Below are 22,798 nucleotides of genomic sequence, written 5' to 3' on the forward strand. Positions count from 1 at the left end.
TGATGCCTCCAAATCCCTCTGCAGGTCACTGGGGCAGGACCGAGGGCCAGGGCAGCTCCACCCCACCCCACCCCACCCCCCCAGCTACAGCTCCCCGGGGGGAGCAGCGGTGCAGGAGGAGGATTTCTCCACCAGTGTGAGTGTCAGGGAGGTCGGGGCAGCTCAGCCCAGCCCAGCGTGGCACTGGGGACAAGCGGCATCTCCCACCCTCAGACCATCACCAGCTTCCAAAAGCAGGACGGGGCTCAGGCAGTCACTAAGCACCTAAGCTCCCCAGCAGCGCTGCCTGGCAGCTGGGGCTGCACAAAATCAGCAATAAATCTGAGCAGGTGCGCTGCTTTCTGTGCCATCAGCTCATTACCAGCTCCACCCTCTGCCCCAGACAGGCTCCACGGTGCAGACATCCCACCACCAGCCCCGGTGCTCCTGCCGGGCTTTGCCTTTGCGTGGATGTGTAGCCGTCCCTGTGGTGCGAGCATGGAACCGCTGAGCGCTGGCAGCACCACGCTGAACGCGGAGGGCGAGTGCGAGGCTGGCTCAGCCTCCGGACTGGGGTTGTTCTCCCACTTCCAGCTCCAGAAGAGGTGGGTTTCACCAGGACGGTGCCACGCGGGCTCTGGCTTGTGCAGGAATTCCATGAGAGCTGAAGGAGGATGAGAGGTGCTGGCTCCACCTGGGCCACTCGGAGGGTGTCCCGCGTTCAGCACGGAAAGGGCGCGAGATCTCTGTCAGCCGCACAGTGCTGATGGCACAGACACCACAGCACTCCCAAGGCTGGAGCTGACAGCCTCGGTGAGGGTGGGGGGAGATGGGACACGGCAACAAAGGGGCTGAGCTGGTGGGATCACCATGAAACAATGCTGCTGAGAAGCCAAGGAAAGCCTCCTTTTTAAGCCAGTTTTATGTGCTCACAGCTTGTTCCCCCCCAACACCCTTTCCCCCTTTCTACTTAAACTAAAGCTGACACAGCTGGTCCAGATTTGGGGCCACTGGTGCAAAGCAATGCAGCTGCTGAGCACCCGGGGGGAACTGCATGTGGGACAAGGGGATGGACTGAGGCCGGGAAGGGCCGAGCATCTTCCCTGAGGGTCCTGCTGCCCGGGGGGAGGAAGGATGGATCTAGAGGTGGAGAACCTGGCAGGGCGCAGGCGGTCGTGCCAGAGAGCAGCCCCCCCAAATAAAGGCACCAGGCGAGGAACTCCCCTCGCCTGCCCAGGCAGCACAGCAGCCCCACTGCAGACCTGTGCCGCTGGCACTGCCCCGCTCGTCTGCCGGCCAACCCCGGCAATCGGAGCTCCTGCCCATCCCTGTCCTTCCCTGCTCGGGCATCGCCTGTCTCGAAGCCCAAATCCCTGCCGTTTCAGTCTGGCACAAGAAAGTCTCAGTCGTAACAAGCTTTCATGGATTTGGGATGACATCAAAACCCAAAGCTGCCTCCGGGGAGGCTCAAGCACCAGGGAAGGTTGGAAACGTGAAGGTCACTGGCCAGGGTGGGTGGAGGAGCCAGGGCAGGTGCAGGAGCCCAGGGCATCCCCATGTGGGGGCAAAGACACCATCCCACAATGGGCAACGAGACCCAGCTGCTCTGGGACAGCCACTCTGAGCCCCTCCTCCCCCCATTGCCCAAACATCGCAGCAGACGTCCCCAGGGCCGATATCCCTGGATATAAACACTGCCCGCACCCCCGTGGCAGGGCAGCCAGCCCTGGCACACGCCAGCAGCCGGGCAGGGTGGGGGTTTGGGGGCTCAGACGCATCCCTCTGCTCACCCTCGTGACAAATAACCAACCACCACCAGCTGGCTTCACCTTTTATTAAACTGCCCAGAACAAAAAGAGGAGAGAGCAAAGCTTGCCCTGAGGCCTTCCCGATGCTGGGGCTCTGCATGCCTTCCCCACTGGGAAAAGGGGATTTCCCTCCGGGAAAAGCCCCTCAGAGGGTGTTTTAGGTAAAACTAAGAGTGGAAATGTCCCTTTATTGGGGGAAAAAGGTGAAACGGAGCTGCTGCCGCTGTCAGAGCGCAGTCCTGTTTCTTGCAGATGGAGCAGGACGGACGTGGGCCGTGTCGGGGGGGCACCAGCTGGAAACAGCCTCCCAGGTGGGGCTGTGCAGGTACCGCATCCCACACCCCGGGATGGGCTCACCCCGTCTCTCATAACCCCGACAGCGCAAACCCACGGGCTCGTGGGGACTGGAGGAGGCGAGGAGCAGGCGCGCTTGCCGGGGGGGAAAGGCGGTGAAGGAAAGGGTGATTTTAGCTAATGATCTCATCAGAGCCAAACCCTTTCCAGGTGGCTCTATACGGTTCAGCGAGTGTCCCCTGGGGCTGTGCCCTCAGCAGAGCCTGGGCTGGTCCCGGAGGAGGGCTATGGCTGGGCTGGAGGGGTTCAGTTTCCCCTGAGACTGGGACGCTGCATCCCACCAGGGAGCGGAGCCGGGGGGACCTGCTGGCAGCGGGGGAAGCGGTGCTAGTGGGTGAGTGCGTGGACCTCCAGCTTCCAAAAGTACCGAGCCAGCCATGAGCCTGAGCTCCGACGCAGAGGGCTGGTCGTGGGAGACGCAGTGCCGTGAAGCTGTCCCCACGTGCTGGGCGGCAGGACCGCAGCCTGTCCCCTCCTGCCCACCTCTCCCTGCCCCCCCACCAGCCGCAAACCTGCTGCGCCGGCACCCACTTACCTGCGCCCAGTGCCGGGGGAGAACTTAAAGATTCCCCGGCCCTGCCTGGGCTTTGCCTTTGGTGCGCTCTCAGCAAGCGCAACCCGGCCCGTGTAGGAGAGGCGTGTGCCGGCAGCGGCCACGGCCGAGGTCGGGCAGGGTGGGAGGGCAGCAACACCTCCGTTGGGGGAGCAGGGAGTTGGGAAAGCAAACCTACAGCTTGCCGGCCTTCACCTGGGGGGGCTTCTCGCCAGACCCAAATGCTTGAACCTACTCGGGAGGGCAAAGCAAAGAAAACTCACAACGTAATTCAGTGCCTGCGACGAGGAATGATTATTTGTCAATGGGGTTTAAAGGCTCCTGCTGGCCCCTGCGTGGGGCTGTCTGCCAGCTGGAAGGGGAGAGGAGCAGAAGAAATGAGAGCGGTAAGAAGGACCTGACATCTCCGTTCATAATTTATCATCATAGTAAGACTGGAGCAGCGAGTACAGCTCGGCACGCGCTCCTAGATGGATTTCCTCCGCGGCCGGGGGTGTTGCCGGCAGCGAGGGCTGTTGGATGACAAAGTGCTCCCCGGGGAAGAGCCGGTCTGTCCCCGCGTGCTCAGGGAGACCTCGTCAATTTTGTAGGAAATGGAGTTGTAATACACGGGGTTGGTGTGGCAGCTCAGGGTCTCGGGGTGGGAGGGCGCCGGGCTGCCGCACAGCTGAGGTCTGTAGCACAGGCACGTGCAGAAGGAGGGGACCGCGGCCGCCGAGTTGGCCGACTGGCGCCGCTGCCTCTCCGCGTCCTCCTGCATGAGCGGGATGAGGTTCATCTGGCTCGTCCTGTCCTCCACGGGGAGAAAAATGGCATTGCTGCTCCGGCTGTCCTCTTTCGGCTTGAGGTGGATGTTGTTCTGGGCTCTCCTCAGCGAGGCTCGCTCTTCGGCGTCCCGCCGCTCGTCCTCCGAGTTCATCGTCAGGAACCGCAGCACCACCAGGTTGAGGAAGGCGCCGATGACGGTCAGGCCCACCAGGATGTACATGAAGCTAAAAGCCACGTACGGGGGCTTCTTTTGCAAAGCCTCATTCTTCTGCAGAGCCACAAAGTCTCCAAAGCCGATGGTGGTCAAGGTTATGAAGCAGTAGTAATAGGCATGGAAGAAAGTCCAGCCCTCGAAGTAAGAGAAGGCTGCTGCGCCGATGCACAGGGTCCCCATGCAGGACAGAAAGCCGACTAGGACCATGTTCTCCATGGAGACGTTGGTTGTCCTCATGCCCAGACACTTCTTGATCTTCTTGAGCAGTAGCCGCACGACAGTGTTCATGCGCTCCCCCAGGCTCTGGAACATGACCAGCGTCAGGGGGATGCCCAGAATGGCGTAGAACATGCAGAAAACTTTGCCGGCATCCGTGCCCGGGGCAGCATGTCCATAGCCTGTGGAGGAAAGAGAAAAGGCGGGCGTCAGGCCCTCACTGGGGTTTCCAGCAAGGCTGCCCTGGGACCAAGAGGAGCAGTAGGAGAAGGGGGGAAGTGAAAAATGAATCAGTAACAGATCTGCAGGTAATGCTACCGGGGTCATGGGTTGCCACATCTTTTGGGATGGCAGCACATCGCAGCACCATGTGGGCAGAACCCCATTTGGCCTCTAAAGAGAGAAGGTCCCTCCTGATAACTCCTGAGTTTGTATGAGGAGGCCGAGAGTGGCCTTAGAGCTGGGTTGGGGTCTGCAAGCCTTCTGCAGCTCACGAGCAATTTAGGGGCAGTGATGCCGCGCCAGCGCCGGGTCTGCAGGGTAACCTGAACCCCCACGGCGAGGGAGGACGGAGGGTCTGCAGAACGCTGATGCCAGGAGCGCCCGGTCGCCCTGCGGGAAGGTACGCAGCCAGCCGGTCCCGTCCACAACCGCTTGCGCAGCCATCGTCCCCTCGGCACCCGCACCCACCCCTCCTGTCCCCTGAGCCCTCCGGTGTCACGTGCGCCTTTGACCCTCCGCTCCGTGGTCACTCGCCTGTTGGGGAGCAGCTATAGGGCCCCTGTGCTACGGGGTCAGTCCCTGCAGGGGCAGCTCAGCCTGGGAGGACTTCTGCGGAGCAGGTTGGGGTTTACTCCAGTGCCACTGAGACTCAGGCCCAAAGCAGTGCTGGATCGCCGGGGAGGAGGGGTTGGGCTGTTTTAAATGCAGGGAAGTATTCCCGCCACCGCAGCCCCGTCAGCCCTTGTCCCAGGGACAAGGAGGTCAAGGAGGACAAGGTTCTCTTTGAACGCCTTCTGAGATTTAATTTCCCCACCTTGCTCCAAGTTCCAGAGCTGCGACTCAAGGACACACACAATTATACCGTGAGTCGTAATGAGGTATTATTCACCGCGATCTTCCGGACTTCAGTGATTCTGCGCCCACCTCACTTCATTATACACAGGACCCGGTGGCCTCTGACCGAAGCAGATGAGTAACTAACTCAGTGCAGGGGAGTAACAGCATCCAAAGGCATCCAAGCCTTTCTTTGGAGTTTCTAGGAGAAGGTACCAGGGCTGGAAACTCCCTCTCTGAAGGCGCCTGCAGAACAGTGCCGGCTCCTTCCCGCGCTGCCACGTGGCCTGATGCAAACAGCTATCTAGATTTTTACTTTTTCCAGGTATCCGCGTGACTTTTGCATGGGGGAAAATGCCCTCTTTTTATTTCTCTGGCTTGTTCAAAGATCTAATTTGGCTTCACCTCTGTCTCTGCTGCCAGTGGATTTCCAGGACTCTTGGGGAAGCTGTTAGCACGCAGTGATGGGTCGGCCAGAGGATGATAACCACGCTGTCCCAGGCTCCCGAGCGCACCTCCCGCTCCAGGAAACTCCTGCAATGGGACAGGGCTGAGGGGCTGAGGACAGCGTTATTCTCGACCGCGTTGTGCTCTGAACTGGGCGCAGGCAGGAAGGGACCAGTTTCTAATTGCTCTGTCTGTTCATAAACCCACGCAATCAAAAATGACAAACTTAATGCCTGCATGCCACATTTCACAGAATACAGAGCAGACATGAGACTGCAGCAGCAAAAAAAAAATCCCCAGTCAGATCCAAGCTCACTAACTGTGTGCAATTATCGGGTCCTAGGCTACAAGATAATACAATGACAGCAATGAGGAGGCAAATATAATGATCCAGAAGAGCAGTAAGTGGAAAAACAGTTGTTGTACCCTGAGAGACTCCTGAAAGAGCATTTGACTGATGCTTTCAAAATGACAAAGAGAATTAGAAAGAGTAAACACAGCTACATTAACATTAAAACTGAGATTTAGAGCACAGCCCCATATAAAGAGATCTGACGTGCCAGCATTTTAGAAATACGGCATCTGGGCTGAAATTATTTATTGCATGGTGTGTGTGATAAGCGTAGCAATTGTTTGTCACAGTCAACAGAAAAATAATGTAAATGAAGCTACAACCTGTCACGAGATGATGGAGATTTTCATGGAAGCCATTCATCCTGCCCTCCTGCTGGGGCCTGACATTAACCGTGCCCTGAACCCATCGCTGCTCGCTGGCCACGTGCATCTCCAGCTGCACCAACCCCACATCGTACCGCGTGGGGGCACACGGAGCCCCCCAGGGCAGGGCCTGCGGGGTACCTGCCCCTCCGCCACCTCTCGTCCCCGGGTGATACAGCGCAGTTGATCCCACCAGCCCTTGTCCTGAGGGATGACGCTTTCAGCCACCAGACGTATTTCACCCATCCCGAGCCCCTCAGTAAGGCTGAGCCCCGTCCTGCAGCCGAGGAGGTGGCTGCTGGCTGCGCAAGGGCAGGATTTGGCCTCAGGGTTCCTGCCTCCAACACACAGCTGCTGATCGAAATCCCAGCACGAGCGATGACATGAGCATGAGATCCCATGCCCATCTGCCCCCACGGGATGCTCAGGGTGCATGGATTAATGTGGATTAATTAAACAATGCTCGACTCCAAAGTGGTTAATCTCACCCAGTATTAAGGCAATCCTCATTCAATTTAGTTTCATTCTCTTGCAAAATGGAAGAGGGCAAACCAAGGCATTGGGCTCTAGTACAGGTAAGTGTGTCTACCTGGGGGGTTAATGTGATTCCATCTCTCCCCTCCGAGCTAACTGACGCCCGTCTCTCTGCAGGTTCCAGTGCAGACAGGCTCAGTGGCTGGTGGCTGGCTTGGCTCCCTCAAGCAGGTCTCACACAGCCAAACATCCAGAGTTTTGAGCTGGCAAAGAAGGCAACAGTTCTTGCCCAGCTCTTCAGCCTGGCTTGTTGGCTACAACACTGCACAGAGGATGGACACGCTCACACCTCTGCCCTCCTACACCCCCACCAACTTCTGCAGCTGCCTGCCCCAACGGTGCCTGCAGAAGCTCCATGTGCTGCCACCTCCCTGGGACAACATGCCCATCACATTTTGTGTCCCAGCCACAGCAGCACCCCTGGCATCCCCCGGAACCCCAACCTGCCTGTGGATTACCTCTGCCACCGCTAGGCACTGGGGTCCCACAGGGTCAGTTAGGGGGGTGGCCTGAAGAGATGTCCCAGCCTTGCAAGGGTGAGACCTGCCTCTCCTATGCAGGCAACATCCCCCCCCAGGTTGTTCTGGGGCACCCAGAGGTGGTGAAGGTGTGGAAGGGTGTGGAGGTGCAGAAGTGTGGGGATGGAGGAGCGTGGGATGGAGGGGTGTGGGATGGAGGGATGCAGAGATGGAGGGATGAAGGGATGGAGGGATGCGGGGATGGAGGGATGCGGGGATGGAGGGGTGCAGGACGCACTCCGGGATGCCAGCACTCACCGATGGTGGTGATGACCGTGATGGCGAAGTAGAAGGAGCCGGCGAACTTCCACTGCCGCCCGGCGCGGTGCGGCTCGGCCTGCAGCACCAGCCGCTCCAGCTCCCGGTAGTCGTCGGCGGAGAAGCGGTACTTCCTCCGCAGCTCCCCGCGCTTCTGCTCCAGCAGCCGCTTGCGGCCGCTCTCCGCCTCCGACTCCAGCGCATCGAAGACGGCGGCGCCCACCAGCAGGTAGGAGAAGATGCAGAGGATGAGCGCGGCCGTCCGCAGGTTCTGCCGCTTCATGGCGAGGGGCGGCCGCCGCGCCTCAGCCCGGGCTCCGCATGGCCCCGCCGCCCCCCGCGGGCCCCGCCGCGCATCCCCCGCGCCCGCCCGCCCCGGCACCGCGCGCCGCCCGCGCCGCCCCCTGCGCGCCCGCGCACCGCCCCCCCACCCCCCTTCCCCCGCCGCGCACCCACCGCTCCGCGCACCGGCACCGCGCACCGCCTCCTGCGGGCACCGGGCACCGGATCCTGCGGGCACCGGATCCTGCGGGCACCGGCTGCACCGGGCACCAGCCCCTGATGGCGCCGGGCATCGCCTCCTGCGGGCACCGGGCACCGGCTCCTGCGTGCACCAGGCAACGGCTCCCGGGGCACCGGCTCCTGCAGGCATCTGGGCACCGGCTGCACCGGGCACCAGCCCCTGAGGGCGCCGGGCATCGCCTCCTGCGGGCACCGGGCACCGGCTCCTGCGTGCACCAGGCAACGGCTCCCGGGGCACCGGCTCCTGCAGGCATCTGGGCACCGGCTGCACCGGGCACCAGCCCCTGAGGGCGCTGGGCACTGGCTCCTGTGGGCACTGGCTCCTGTGGGCACCGGCTCCCCGGGTGCCAGCTCCTGTGGGCACCAGGCACTGGCTGCACTGGGCACCAGCTCCTGCGGGCACTGGCTCCTGCGGGCACTGGGCACCGGCTCCCCAGGCACCAGCTGCTCCAGGTCCCGGCTCCTGCAGACACCAGTACCAGTTCCCGTTCACACCGAGACTGGCTCCCGCATGCCCCGAGCCTTCCGTGCCCGACAGCACTGGGCCGGAGCTGGCAGCCCCAGCCTGCAGGCAAGCCCTAGCGTGGCCACGCTTCATCCCACGCCGGTGACATTAATAACAGTCCCTTTCCCCAGAGTTGCACCGGGCTGCGCGCTCCCAGGCTGGAGGGGTTGCTTGTGCCAGCGCCCTCGCCGCCTGCCCTGCCTGGGAGCAGAGACCTTTGGGCTGTGCGGACCGCCACTGGTCCTGCTGCCCTGCAGTGCCATCCCCGTGCGGGCATCCCGGCCGGCGCTGCTCCGTCCGGCTCCGGGCAGGGAGGTGCTGCCTCACACCCACTGTGGCGAGGAACGCACCGCGGTGCCCGTTATCTGTGTCCTCTCTGCTTTTTCCAGCCGGCCTGGCCTGCTGTGTCCACTGCTTTTTTAAGAGAGGAGAAAGGAAGAAAATAACCAGGTTCAGTGTTTCTGCTGATTTCTCTGATGTGTTTGTGAGATGCTGCGGGTGCGGGGGGACGCAGGGCCCACCAGCCCTGTGCTGGCGTGGGGGGCAGCGAGCAGAGCCTCCCCACGCTGGTGCGCTGTGCACAGCCCAGGCGGGCTCGAAGGCACAGGGGAATTAGCAGTGGCAGGAGGCAGAGCCCACAAAGCGGAGACCCTTTTTCTCATTACTGGTTTCCTGAGCTTTTATGCAACCCTTATCTTCCACTTTTAAAAATAGAAAGATACTTCTCTTGACTTGCATGTTGCAGGAGATAGCATCTCCTTCGAGAAATAAACTCTCCTTCTTTTGACTGGGAATAAAACAAACAAGGGAAACAAACCAAGGAGCAGGCTTACATCCCTCTTCGCTCCATCCCACTTCTCTCTCTGGAGAGGACAAGACACTTTGGGCTTTAATTGCGGCAAAGGAGGTTTGAATTGGACATACGGAAAACTTTTTAACCATGAAGACGGTGAAACACTGGAACAGATTGCTTGGGGAGATTGTGGCAGCCCCATCACTGGAAGAGTTTAAAAAGAAGATGAGCAGATGTCTTGATGTCTGCTGAAAGTGCTCTGGGTAGAGCTGATGCCCACCTGGAGCAGAGGGTCACTTGCTGCCCTCCCGGAGCCCCTTCCAGCCCTGTCCTCTGCATTTCCATGGCCAGCACGAGGGACACGGTGCCCTTTCCCGCTGGAATCGTGAACTCTTTCACCCTGGACACTTGCCACTTCCCTCCTCCTTGCCGAGCCTCCGTGCCAGCACCATTAATGAAAGTTGTTATTGAAGAAAAAAATACAGGCTCCAGCATCCGTCACCAGCAGCACAAGCTGTCGGTGGATTGCTGTTTGACATCGTAGCACTTGCAGTCTCCTAAATCAGGCGGCAAAGCCTCAGCTGGAGGAATGTGTCTGGTTTATGTTCTCCGTAGTGCCGTTTGCAGCCCTGCTAATGGGGCCTGGGATGCTGTCAAACCTCCGGACCCCCGGCAATGTGGGGGCCGCCTGATAGAGAAGATACACTTCACCTGCTGCCATCCAGCTGCTGGTGATTTTTTCCACTGTCAGCAGTGACATCCCACCTCGAAGGCAGGACACAGTGCTGCTAATTGAGCTCCTGTTGTTTCCATTACAGAGGAAGGAGATCTTATGGTGATCACATCACTGGATGCCTGTCACACATCTTTTAGGAGGGGTTCTGGGGCCTCCAGGCCTTGCAGGTCAAATTCTGGGGTGCCCAAGTAATATTTGGAGCATTAAGCTGATGCTGTAGCTTGTTATCCAAAGCCAGCTGCTCTGTGCAGACATTGGGCCAACATGCCAGTGGAGGTTCAAGCATGCAAAACCCTGGGAGATGCTCTCCAGCCATGGGTGAAGACAGGCTCAAGCTACTTGCACAGTTTCCTTGAGCAGCGGCATTGATCTTAGATGGTTGTGGACTACCTGAATCCTCCAGCGTTTGTTTCCAAACACGTGTCTGCAGTGACAGCCAGCAGTGCTTGGGCAGAGATGGTAGAGCACAGCCTTCTCAAAGCACTGCCTTTGTAGGGAGGGGGGCTGTGGATGGGATCTCACCCTCCCTGTGGCTGGGGCTGTTTGGGCAGGGGGACCATCTCTGCCCCTGCAGTAGGAACGCTTCCTCAGCGGGGTTTCTGCTAGCCCTGTCCTCTTTGGGACTTGTGGTGGGTTGATCTTGGCTGGATCCAAGGTCTTCTCCTGACCACAGCAGCAATCCCCACCGGGCAGTGTCTCGTGGAATGGGTCTTCCCTCGGCACGGCCTTTCCCTGCTGCGCTGGGAGTTACAGAGGTTCAGGCAAATCCTTTTTCTGGAAAAGAAGCAGCGCTGGAAAAGGGTCTCATTCAGCGACGGGCACAACAAAACAGCTGCCCGTTCCCACGGGAGCTTGGGACATCACTGGTTTCTCCTTTTGGGGTTTGCTCTGACCTCATGCAGGTCACAGGCCCTCGTGGAATAAATGCTGCTGTGAAGGAACAAGGGTAGCAGGATCCATCTCCAGTAACAAATCCAGCGCTGACGAAGCCGGGATGGTGCGGGCAGTACCGCACACAGCGGCGTGTTCTGAGCGGGGTCGTAGCCCTCATCATCAAGATGACGCTGAGATCAGCCTGCTCTGCGCTCTCTCTGCTCGTGCACTGCTCTTTCCTGCACGGAGCGAGCGCGGGGGCATGAGCGAGACCAAACTGTGTCAGATCGCTGTTGTGCAGGGCAGTCCCTCCCGAGGCACAGGGAAGTTTCACGCTTTCCCACTGGGAAGCTCCTTCAGTTCAACCTTTGTCTTTCCCCCGACTTCGCTGCGCTGGAGCAAGGTCAGGCTGGAGCCGCAGGATCGGGTCAGGCGAGATAATGTACTTTATCATTGATTTCCAGTGAGAAGTTGCATTATGAGATTAAATGTCTCATTTTTATTGCATGGGGAGGCAGAGGGAAAGCCAGAGCTCTGGAAACAAAATAGAAGTCGAAGCGATGTGTTTCTGTTGTAAGGTGCTTGTGACCAGGAAGGAACATACCTTGTTTGTTCGTTCAGTCCTTTGGAGGTGAACTTTGAGAAGCTGCTTCCTTCCGAGGTTGGTAAACAAAGTCAAACCTCATCTGTGTTTAAACCAGCGCCTAATTAATGTGTCTAATTGGCCCGCATCTACTAATTCCAGGCTGGCGGGGAATTTATTAAAAAGCTTTTCTAGTTCTAATGGATTGAAATAAGCAAAGCTGCTTAACGGTCTCAGACGAAGGATGCTGAATAGGGACCAGCGGTGTGGGTCTGTTTGGGCCGGTCCTGCTGCCCGACGTACGTGGGGAGCGGCGGGAGCATCCCGCCAGCTCTGCTCAAGCCGCTTCAGGCATCGCCGCCGCCTCGGTCTGCGCAGGCAGCTCCCGGTCCCCGAGCAAAGGGGACAACGTCAACGGGACGTGCGGTGCCGGCTGCCGTCGCGCCTCCGGCTGTGCTGCCCACCCACCCCCGGGTGGCAGCCAGGGCCGAGGACGGGCTCTGGCAGGCGTCAGACCCTCCACAGGTTTCGGCCACAAGAGGGGCTCGGGCAGCCTCCTGGCGTGCTCTGCTTCTTTCGGTTATTTTTAGAGAACAAATAGATGTTTTCTTTTGCCTCAGTAAAAGCATCAGCTATTCTGGCTTTAATGCCATTTAATACCGAGATTATAGCCTTGCAATGCCACAGGATATTTTTAAAGCAATGGATTAGTTCATTTCAAAAAAGGATTAGATGCCGAGATATGAATAACAACCGGCGGCGGCTGCCCAGGGGAGCGCACTGCCCGGCTGTCCCAGGCCGGGCGGCACCGGGAGCGATCCCTCCTCTGCGCGAGAGGGACACGGCGATGCCGCCTTCAGCCGACACAGTCCCTGACCGGATCCCGCCTGCACGTAGCAGCGTTTGCTTCTGCCCCATGACTCCATAAATCTTCCTGTAAAATATCCTCCTGCCAGCTGGAGCTAACTTGTCCCTGTCCTACAGGCCACGCTCAGGGTTACTGGAGGCTCGGGAACCTCGCAGTTCCTCCTGGCTCTGGGATTTCCCCGCTGCCTCTCTCCCTGACTCTTTGTAGCTCAGACGGCTGCAGGAGCTTTGCTCTGCGTTCTGGAAGCTCAGAGAGGGAATTAATGGAGCGTTGGATATAAACTGGTTGCGAATGCAGATTGCCTCCGCGTGGTCACCATGGATGTGGCTTGCAGGTTGCAAACCCCAGGGCAGGTGGACACAGCTCCACGTATGACTGCCTTCATCCGCCTTGCCTGGTACCGGCCACGCTAAACCTCGGCCGTGCCCCCTCCTGATGCCCCACAGCCCATTTGTGGGCTTTCTTACCCAAAACGGGTCCTGCAAGGGGCCGCACAGCCCCGTCCTCCCCACCCCTGCTCCCGCCGGCAGCCTGACCTGCCGTTGGCTGTACACGAAGCAGACCTGGGCTGGAAATGCTGACACTGCTCTTGACAGTTTATGGTCACAAACTCTATTTTCAGCCTAATAAGTTTTTTATACGCTTGGAAAGCTGTCAGTTGAACATCAGCCAGGCACAAAGTACCTGCCATAAAGTGCCTGGACCGCAACCAAACGGGAAAGGTGCTGCTCTGCTTTAGCAAGTTCTTGATCTCAGCCACTTCAGTTGGTTCATTTATTTGGGTTTAGGATTTTGGCTTTAATAATAAAATAGTAAGATAAAATAGTAATGCCCCTGCTTAATAATTTGTGGAAATATTTGCTGAGGCCCTGTTAAATCGGAACTAGAAACCAGTTTGGATAGGGGCTGGGGGGTGGGAGGCTCCGTGGTGCTGCTGCTGGTGCTGGGGTGGGCTGGTCCCTGCGAGGAGCCACTGGACCCCAGTGACAAAGGAGAGAGGCTTTGGGAATGTTTCTGGAGAAGAGTCCCACTTCCTGGGAAGGTTAATCTGGAGATGAGCTGCCACAGCCACAACCGCAGACTCACCATAGAAACACGGCCGCGTCAAACCCTTGGCCAAAAGGAGAGCAGGGCCCGATCCTGAGCGTGCCTCTGCTCCCGCCATGGCAGTGTCGCGATGCTATAAATGACTTTCCTGCATCACAGCCCGCGGGATTGCCAGGAAGGTCAAGGGTGGGGGGCCAAAGGGTCTGGGAATGAATTGCAAATATGCGAGGCTCTTGCGGAGGGTGCTCCGGTGACAGCTTCGCCCCTGTCCTGAAGGGAGCCCCTGCCACGCCGGCACTGTGCCGTGGGGACGGGAAAGGTCCTGAACCGCTGTAGGGTTCCTGTGGGACACCCCTGAGCGAGCGATGGGCTCTGGCATGCTGTGTGCCACATCTTAACCCGCGTGGCACCTGGTGAGCGCCGCGGCACCTGCTGGGAGCCCTGTGAGTGGCTTCAGCGCCAAAGGTGTCTGCCCGCACGGGGGGTTCATTAACCGGGTCCCCGCGTCCCGTGGCACCCTCCTTCCCACGGGGGAGCCACAGGGCAGCATGTCCCACCGCAGGGCACCGCAGGCTCCCGGCCCCGGCAGCGCGTGTGCGTGTCTGCCTGGGTGTGCTTGAGGGAGGAATGGTGGTGGCTCCCGTCCCACCGGCGAGCTGAGCCGTGCTCCGGGTGAGATTCGGCCGTGCCGGCAGCCGGAGCGGTGACCTCGTGGCGCGGGAGATGCGGCAGCGCTGTCTGCTGCCCCGGGGCTTCGCTTCCCCGGCAGACAGTTTACAGCAAATGGCTCATTTCGATGCTAAAAATAACCCAGTAGGAAACAAATTGGCCCCAGCACTTCAACTGGGGAAAAGTGCATTTAGTAGTAAAACTCAGGATGCCCTTTCCTGTTCTGCCTCTGAAGCTGAGGGAACCGGTGCTGAGACACTGACTGCGCTTCCCGGCCAGGCACCGACTTATTTCGATGCAGCGTTTGATTCCATCAAGATGCACTTTTCTTTCCCTGCTAGCGATGCTCCACAGACTGGTCCCGGCCACCAGCCTCCCCCGGCCAGAAGCGGCTCCAGCTTTGGGACCACAAGTGATTTCCCAGCCGAGGGAGCTGCCAAGTGCCCTGTGAAAATGCTCCCAGCTGTGCCATGCCTGAGAGCACAGCAGGTTCCCAGTGGGGCACGAATACAACAAAATGAAAATATTTGTTTTCTCTTGCGGTGAAAGCACTGTGCTGGGGACGTATTTCTTCCTCTACCTCAGAATTGCAGATTTTACTGAGTCTTGTTCGTATGCGGAGATTTTCCAGCTGCTTCTCTCCAGGCTTTGCTCTGGAAGGATTAATTGGGGAGATGAGACATATCCTCTCTGAATTGCAAATGCAAAGATGTTCCTGTGTGCGCCCGGCCCAGCTGTTTGTGCCCTGCTCCAGCCCCGGTCCTTTCTTTCCAGCCACGCTCAGGGGCTGTGCGGTGTCCCTGGGGCAGAGCAAACGGCGGCACAGGAATCACAGCTGTTCCGAGCATCAGGATGCCAGATCTGCCATGAAGCGGTTATAGGGAATCGAATTAACACTGGGCTTTTCTGGAGGCAGGCAAACCACCTGAGCTAAATGGGAAAATACACTGGAGTCTTCTCTGGGTTCAGAAAGATTTAGCTAACTTTTAGGTCCTTTGTTTGAATGTTTCTTGGGGTGGGAGCTGAGGCAGAGCAGTGACAGGGGATGGTGCTCCCCTGGATATCCACCCAGGGCACCTCCACCCAGGGCCAGGCAACAGACTCAGGGCATGGTCGTTTTTGGATTTCTGGCTTCAGAACTCCCCTTTATGTAGGAGGACTGAGAGCTGTGAGCTCTCTCCTTGCAGGTGTTGATGCAACTGCAAGTCCATCGCTCATCCCCGTGCTGTGCCTTTGGGGGAGGATGCTGCCCCGTACTCCCAGGCTGAGTCTGCTACTCGGGTTCTTCCATGAATGACCCTCTGCTCCTCACCCGTGCAACGCTGGAAAGGAAAAGAAACCCTCCTCTTGCCTTCCATGCTGCTGGGTTTGCTCCGACTGGAGCTAACCAGAGCTACCGGCAGTAAATCTGGGGATGAGGAGTTATGAAATGGAGACCCAGCCAGGAGCGGGGAGAGGCACTGACCCACCCAGCGACTGGTTCCTCCACCACCAGCTGTGGCCACAAAATCCAGCCATGGAGAGATGGCTTATCCTCATCCCTATGGACAGGTGGGTCAAACCACAGAGTCCTCCCGGATATTTCAGCTCACGGGGTCCCTCTCCTTCGCTGTGCATCTTGTGTGGTTGGTGTCTCTGTTCTGCAGGTGGCCCTGGGGCAGACCTGCCGCAGCTCTTCCCACCTCCCAGCTCAGTGCAGTGGGGCAGTGGCTACGGTGATGGGGCTGCTGTTTCTGCTTTGCACACAGAAAGATGCTCCCCCCCCGGCAGCCCTGGGGAGGCTGCAGCATCTGCTGGGTATCGCAGACCCGCTGGGGTCGAGGACAGCCCCAGGCACCCAGATGAGCTGCATCCCAAGGGCGCTCTGCATCCCTGGCTCCTCTGGGCTCCCAGCACCGCACTGTGTTGCCATCCCAGCATTGCGCACTCTTTTATAGGGGGATTTTTGCCTTCACAACCAAATAACGCTTCATTCAGTGAGAGTGCTTGGCTCTCTGTATCACCACCACCAAGCCTACCCCTGAGCTCAGCTCTGGGCCAGCAGCTTCCCATTGCCATGGGACCTTCTCACCCCAAACAGCCTGGACCGGAGGCACAGCGGTGCTGCAGGGTGGTCTGGGCTGGCGAGAGCTGACTGGGAGCTGTGGTGTGCAGTTCTCCCCCACCTCCGCTGAACGGTACCTCCACATCAGAGCAAAGGCAGCCAGGATGGAGTTAATCTGCCTCCTGTCCTTGGATGTCCTTTGCACAGCATGGAAGCAGCCTCTCCGAGGAGGAGCCGCGGTGCTACCGAGAAGCCTGGCAGCTTTCTGAAGCTCCTTAGGGTAAACGATTTACCCATGAGCCCAAACAAGCATAAGAATTTCACGCTGGCTGGGCTGCGCCGTGGCACAAAGGGCTCTTCAGGGAGCAGGATCTGACCTGAGCATCTCCTGGTTGGGGCAGAGCGGAGGTGTTGGGCGAAATTTAAACTATAGTGTCCAGCGCAGGTCATGGTGCACGGAGCACCACGGGGGTTCCTCGCTGCCCTGCTCTCTGTGCTGACCCCCCCGCCCGGAGCAACGAGCAGCAGTGATGGCACGGGGCGCGGAGGGCTTGCCGCTGTGGGATATTTAGAGGGATGGTCTGAAAAATGGCATATCTCTATTATTCAGCCTGGGCTCACCAAGGCCTCCAGGACACATCCCTGCCTGCAGGGTGCAGCCGCAGTCGCTCTGTAGCGCACATACAAATGCGTGTTACTGCTGCAAGCTGCGCAGTGCCGCTGCTGCCGAGCTGCGAGTGCATTCCGTAGCTCTCGCTCTCCCCAGGTCCCACGCTACACAGCATCACCTATTTATAACTGCATGCACTGCAGGAATAATATTAGACTGATGGCCTCCCACAGTCATGCTAAATGTTATTCTATTTATGTGATGTGCTCTTCTTCACAAGCTGTTGGTCTCCCAGATGCCAAGACCCTCTGCATAGCATAGACAAAGACTGAGATTTTTCTTTTTCATTAAAATCTTCACCAACGGCACCCAGTCCCAGGTATACTTACCATTTTTTCCCAGGTCACCTGGAGTAATTGCATCTACTATTCCTTCCCCAGCCTGATCGATATCCTTGGTAAATAACATAACCTGTCAGGTCTGTTGTCCCTGTAGCCAAAGGTACTTCAGCAATGAAATTGTTTTGCCGAAGAAATAAACGCCTCTCGCTGAATCTGAGGATGCTGTGACCTTTCATTAGTGACCTGAGTGACTCATCCCTTTTTGTGTGCGCACTGCAGCCTCCCACCACGCCGTAAAAGATGCACCACAAAGTCCCGCTGCCCAGTGCCCGGCGTAACGGGGAGCAGAGAGCTGCGGGAGCCTCCTGCTCACGCTGCTTCTCCTGCGGCTTTGCACGGGGTCTTCACACCTCCGCCTGGGCCTGGGGGCTCTCGCGTTACGGAGATGCCCTGTTTGCGCAGCGGGGACCCCACGCACCGTCTCAGCCCCCAGCACCCCCAGCCCTTGTCCGAGCAGCAGCTCCCGCTCCCCGGGGCTGGGGAAGTCTCTGACACAAGTGCATAAGCCCGTGTTTTTAGAACAGGGCAGATGACCCACGCTTGTTTAGCAATACCAACCCCCCTGAAGTGAGGTGGGCAGCTCGGTCGGAGCCAGATGTCAGCCAGAGGCCGTGTATCACACGCCATGAACTCTGTATTCACCGCTGGGGGCAAATCCTCCCTCTGCAGCGGGCTGATGCCTTCTACCTCTGCAGCCAGCAGCTGCTAAAGAAGCCCTGGCGGTCCTTTGGCTGAACTCCGGGAGTCTCTGCGGCTCCTGTGGCACTCGCTGCTCACTCCCGCTCCCCACCGCTCGCACGCGGGAGCCTCTCGCCCCTTCGCTTTGCTGGGTGCCTCTGGAAACACAAAGACCTTGGAAACGCAACGTGTTTAGCCTCTTTTTAGAAATGCGTGCAAAGTGAAATAAAGAGTTAAACAGAGTCGAGCCCCATGCGTTTAGCTGATGCTGATAGCAGTACTTTCTTCTTGTAGAGTGTTCTGCATGCCAAGAAAAACAGTTTTGCATTTTAGGGAAGGAAAATGGTTGTACATCTGTGCATCTGTACATGTGCCTGTTAATTCTGCCTGAATGGCTTCCCAGGGCTGTCAGCTCAAAAGTTCTCCTTAAAGTAACAAATCTTGACTGTGTTTGCAACAAATCCTCAACCAAGAGGGGTTTATTTAATGAGGCAAGAAATGCTGCCAAATTTCCAGGCTTGATCCCGGTCCCATTAATGTCAGCAGGAGAATTCCTACCATGTTTGGTTTGTTGGTTGGGTCTAATCAGGATAAGGGAGTAAAAAAATCTGTGTCGGGGTCAGATTTGCAGACAAGTTCATTGCTCCACTTTGCTGTGCCAGAGAGTCTGTGGGAAAAGCAGATGGCACAGGTGGGATTCCTCTTGCCTGATTTTAGGCATCTTCAAGTCCAGCAACAGATAGGCAGGGGAGGGAAAGAGGAATATTCAGATCATCTTAAGCCAGGAGCCCAAAAGAAGTGAAATTAAATTATTTCTTCCGGCGGAGGACGAGGATGTGCAGCTCGTGTAAAGGAACCTGTCGGCGCTGGAAGGTTTCTGCAGGAGAGGGGACAGGACCTCACTCAAAGCCGGCCCCTGAGCAGGCGGGTGCCGACACAGGCGCTGCCGCAAGTCTTCTGCTCAGGACTTCTCCCTGCGCTTGTGCCAGCCAGGAGCCGAGGCTGATGCCTGGTGCAGGATGCAACCACGGCACAGCAACTCCAGTGGGCACTCACCCCGTCCTGACAGCAGCAGCTGGGAGAAGCTGGGCTCCCAGAGCTGCTGGGAGAAGGGGAAGGAGGAACAGGGCAGCTCCCTGCCTTCCTTTTCCCCTCACCCACTGACGAAACACGTGCTACATCCTCACCTCCCCACGCCATGAATGGGGACCGGCAAAGAGCCAGAGGTGCCCGTGCTGGTTGCGCCAAGGACGATGCCACCCCTCTGGTGCCAGGGGATAAAGAGCACTGGGGAGGTTTTGAGGGGTCAGTGGTGCCCACGTTTTGAGCAGGTCCCCAGCGGTGACTATGCACCTGCAGTCTCCCCCAGAGAGCAGTAGCTGCCCTTTGCGAGGGAAGGAGCCTCCTTTGGTGGCGAGGGCTGGAGGAAGGAGGGCTGCTTTGCTGCTCCATCATCACCTGCAGAAGCTGGCCACACGGGCTCATGTGCCAGCGGTTGGCTCTTAATTGCACATGTAGCTAATAAAGGGAAGGAGCTCGCTGCTTCAGCTCACAAAGGGAGGCAACGTTGTCTGAGAATCAAGGGGACTGCAAAGCAAGAGATACCCGAAAAACCCTGTATCTCAGGGCCATCATCCCAACACACAGATCCTTAAGGGCTTTTGCTGATTTGACAGATGCAGGACACAGAAAAACGAGCAGATTTATGGCTGCAACTGTCCCTAAGGCTGAGAGATGCTTCTCCGGATACAGATCTTTAAATCATCATTAACAATGACACGAGGGGGCACTGGAGAAGGCAGAGTTGGGCACAGCAATGCAGAAGGTGACAGCAGAGTTTGCTGGCACTTCCTACGCAGTGCTCCCGCCCCAGGATGCAGTGATGCTTTTTTTCAATCAATCACGCACAAAGTGGGTGCTGTGACAGGGTGCTGCAGCTCCTGTGGGCTGTGGGGAGCTGTAGCATCATGGATGGGATCCATGTGTGACGATGGAAGAGCTGGACAGCTTTCAGAAGCATCAGTATTTTTTCAGGAAAGGAGGAGAAGAGTTCAGAGCTCTGGAGAAGCCCAGATCCGAGGAAGGTGTGCAACCAGCAGAGACCAGAGCTGCTCCTAATGTCCCGAAGATCTTCCCTACAGCAGAGACAGAAGAACAACTCATCTGGGAATTTCAGCTTTGTCATTTGATTTCCTCTGGGATGAGGTGGGAGCTGAAAGTTTCAGGGCTTTGCTGGGCCCCCGTCAGGGGCTGAGCAGATTTTGGGGACCTACCTTAGCATGTGCCTGGCCCGGTGCTGCTCTCCGACGGCTGCCTGCGGCCTCCCCGCGCAGGCAGCCAGTGTTCCCCACAGCTCCCCGTCTGCAGAGCCCTGGGAAACTCGTCACCACTCCCTGCAGCCGGCGGGCCCCGCTCCAGCCCGTAGGCCAGCTGGCTCCTGTGTTCCTGTAAGGCTTTGAAAGAAACCAGACGACTCACGACTGAAAGCGTTAGGTGTTTATTTGCACTTCAGACATATTAACTCCATCTGAAAGCCAGCCCCGGCTCCCCTTGCACAGCAGCAAAGGTGGGTCCCTGCGAGGAGCAGCTGACTGCCATAAATACCGGGCTTTGGTCCAAAGAGCGCAGCGGCTGTGGGGCGGCACTTTCCCAGCACAGGCTGATTTTTAACTCGCAATCCACTTCCTTCGGCTGAGCTGCGAGATCTGCTGCTGCAAATCATGTTGCTGCTTTCACAAGGACTGAAAGGTTCAAGCTGTTCCTGGTGAGGAACACCAAGAGCAAAAACCAAAACGCCACTTGGGAGCCTCTGCTCCCCCCGAAACGGAGACCCCCCACGGCCCCCAGCGATGACACACGGACTGCCTTCGCCATTGAATCTTGCCTTCACAAGCCTTTAAACCAGCATGGCCTCTCTTTTTCTTTTTTTTTTGCATGTCTAATTTTTAATAGACATGTCTAATCCCCTCCCGAGGCTGGATGCAAGAGTAAAACGCAGCCACCCACCTGAAGATTTCAAAAGTCTCCTGGGATTTGCCTTCTGAAAGCGGTGGTTCAGGCTACTGCAGTCATTCGCCTTGCAAAAAAAAAAAAAAAAACAACAAACCCAAACCCAACCAACAGCCTTCAGAAACTTTAAAATGCCAATTTGTTGTCTGCTGTATGCTCTTCCAAAAAAGAGTGAGTAATACTAAAATGCTTTTTTCTTCTGTGAAGGAGGTGGGCAGTAGAAGATAACACAGATCCTGAAGCAGCTCAGTCACCCAGGAACAACTAACCCAGGAACTGGCACAGATTAGTCATATATCTAAAACCTGATACTTTTATGAATATTTCCATTTCCAAAGCACTTCGCGCTGCAAAAATTCACCCTCTCAGCTGTTCTGAGATGCAGGTAATTAATTACGGGTGCCCTCTCCTTGGGTGAAGGAGGGAATCCTGTCTCAAACTCACGTCCATTGGGGGAGAGGGGACAAGACATTGTTCGCCCCCATCCCTCACTCACTGAGGAGCTCGATGAGTGGCCAGGGGGATGTTAACCAGCTCAGACCACTGCATTGGAGGCCGGACTGAGAAATACTTCAGGACTGGAGTAAACACACTGTTCTTATCTTTCCATCTCCAGGCGTACCATAGGCAAAATGGTTGGGTTGAGTAGCTTTGCTCGAAAACCTCGTCCCAGTTTGCTCCCCGACACCGGCAGTCCTGTCTGTCCCTTGTGTGAGACTGGAACCAGTGATGCTGCAGTCACCGTCTCTCTGCAAAACAGGCATCAAGGTGGGGGCCTGCCGCCAAGAAGGGGCCAAGCGCAAACTGAAGTGGTGCATCCTTTGGAGGGGATGTTGGGTACCTCAGAGCTCATCAGAAGCTTCTTCCTCGCCAAGAATGATGCTCATCTTCTTCTCATCTGCCTGGCAAAAGGTTTTCCTCCTGAGGGTGAACCCCAGGGACTGGCTGGCTCTTTGGCGGATGGTACTCATACGTGACAAGCAGTCCTCGCTGGTCATCACGTAGAGCAGGGGGTTGAAGGCACTGTTGAGGCTGGCCAGGCCCCGGGTCACCTGGTAGGAAACATAGATGTTCTTTAAAGCCTGCGAGCAGAACCCTTGCAGTTGCCAGCCTCGAGACAACAAGTTGAGGTTTCTGAAGATGTGGTAGGGGAGGAAGCAGATGGAGAAGAGGACCATCACGAGAATCACCAGTCTGATGCTTCTTCTCCTGAGGCTGAGGTCCATGGTATCGTTCCTGCAGAGCACCACCACCACATGGCAATAGCACCCGATGATGATGAGGAACGGGATGACGAACCCAGTCACGGTGATGGCTGTGGTGTACGGCAAGTAAACACCCAGGTTCTCGTGCCCTGTTGTGTCATGGCACCGCGTCCCCATGTCATCCATCTTGCTGAAGGTGAAATCCGGAGCTATCTGTGCAATGACCCACACCCAGACCATCGCACTGAGCCACGCAGAAGAGGTTGCCCCCTGGTACCTGCCCCGCACCTTCAGCGGGTGCACAATGCCCAGGTAGCGGTGGACGCTGATGCAGGTGAGGAAGCCAATGCTGGCGTAGAGGTTGAGGTGGAAGAGGCCGCGGGTGATCTGGCACCAGCCCTGCCCAAAGAGCCACACTCTGCCCCGCAGGTAGTAGCTGACGAGGAATGGCAGCGTGCTGACGTACAGCAGGTCGGCCAGGCCCAGGTTGCCCACCAGCAGGACGAGGGGATGGCGGGCGCCCCGCCGGTGCCTGGTGCAGAGGTGCCACAGCCCCAGCCCGTTCCCCGCCAGCCCCAGGGGGATCACCACCAGGTAGACGGTGGGCAAGAAGCGCTGGGCGAAGGCGGCGTCCACAGGGCACAGGGCCCCGCTGCCATTGCCAGCCCACGGGCTGACAGCCTCGGTGGCCATCGGGCGCTGCGGTGGCCTGTCCCGCGGTGGCCTGTCCCACGGTGGGGTGGCCACTGCTGGGGCAGTGCCGGTGGCGGCAGGGCTCTGTGGTGGCAGGGGCGGGGTGGCCCTGGCAGCGCCGTGCCCGGAGCCGGCAGCCC

At 57.8% G+C, this 22,798-nt stretch overlaps 2 protein-coding genes across 2 annotated transcripts; both read right to left on the reverse strand.

Annotated features, from left to right (window-relative positions):
- Positions 1 to 3,160: 3,160 nt before the first annotated feature.
- On the reverse strand, positions 3,161 to 7,714 carry KCNK15 (potassium two pore domain channel subfamily K member 15; the record flags this gene model as incomplete). Its single annotated transcript, XM_082490948.1, has 2 exons — positions 7,423 to 7,714; positions 3,161 to 4,074 (listed from the first exon to the last, which is right to left on the reverse strand). Exons 1-2 carry the CDS (start codon positions 7,703 to 7,705, stop codon positions 3,161 to 3,163), a joined length of 1,197 nt encoding a protein of 398 aa, XP_082347074.1. The 5' UTR covers positions 7,706 to 7,714.
- A 13,888-nt stretch (positions 7,715 to 21,602) lies between these two features.
- LOC309677999 (P2Y purinoceptor 1-like) lies at positions 21,603 to 22,658 on the reverse strand (the record flags this gene model as incomplete). Its single annotated transcript, XM_082490911.1, has 1 exon — positions 21,603 to 22,658. One exon carries the CDS (start codon positions 22,656 to 22,658, stop codon positions 21,603 to 21,605), a length of 1,056 nt encoding a protein of 351 aa, XP_082347037.1.
- Positions 22,659 to 22,798: the final 140 nt, after the last annotated feature.

This window comes from Vanellus vanellus (genome assembly GCF_965231255.1).
Source record: "Vanellus vanellus genome assembly, chromosome: 15".
Taxonomy (NCBI): Eukaryota; Metazoa; Chordata; class Aves; order Charadriiformes; family Charadriidae; genus Vanellus; species Vanellus vanellus.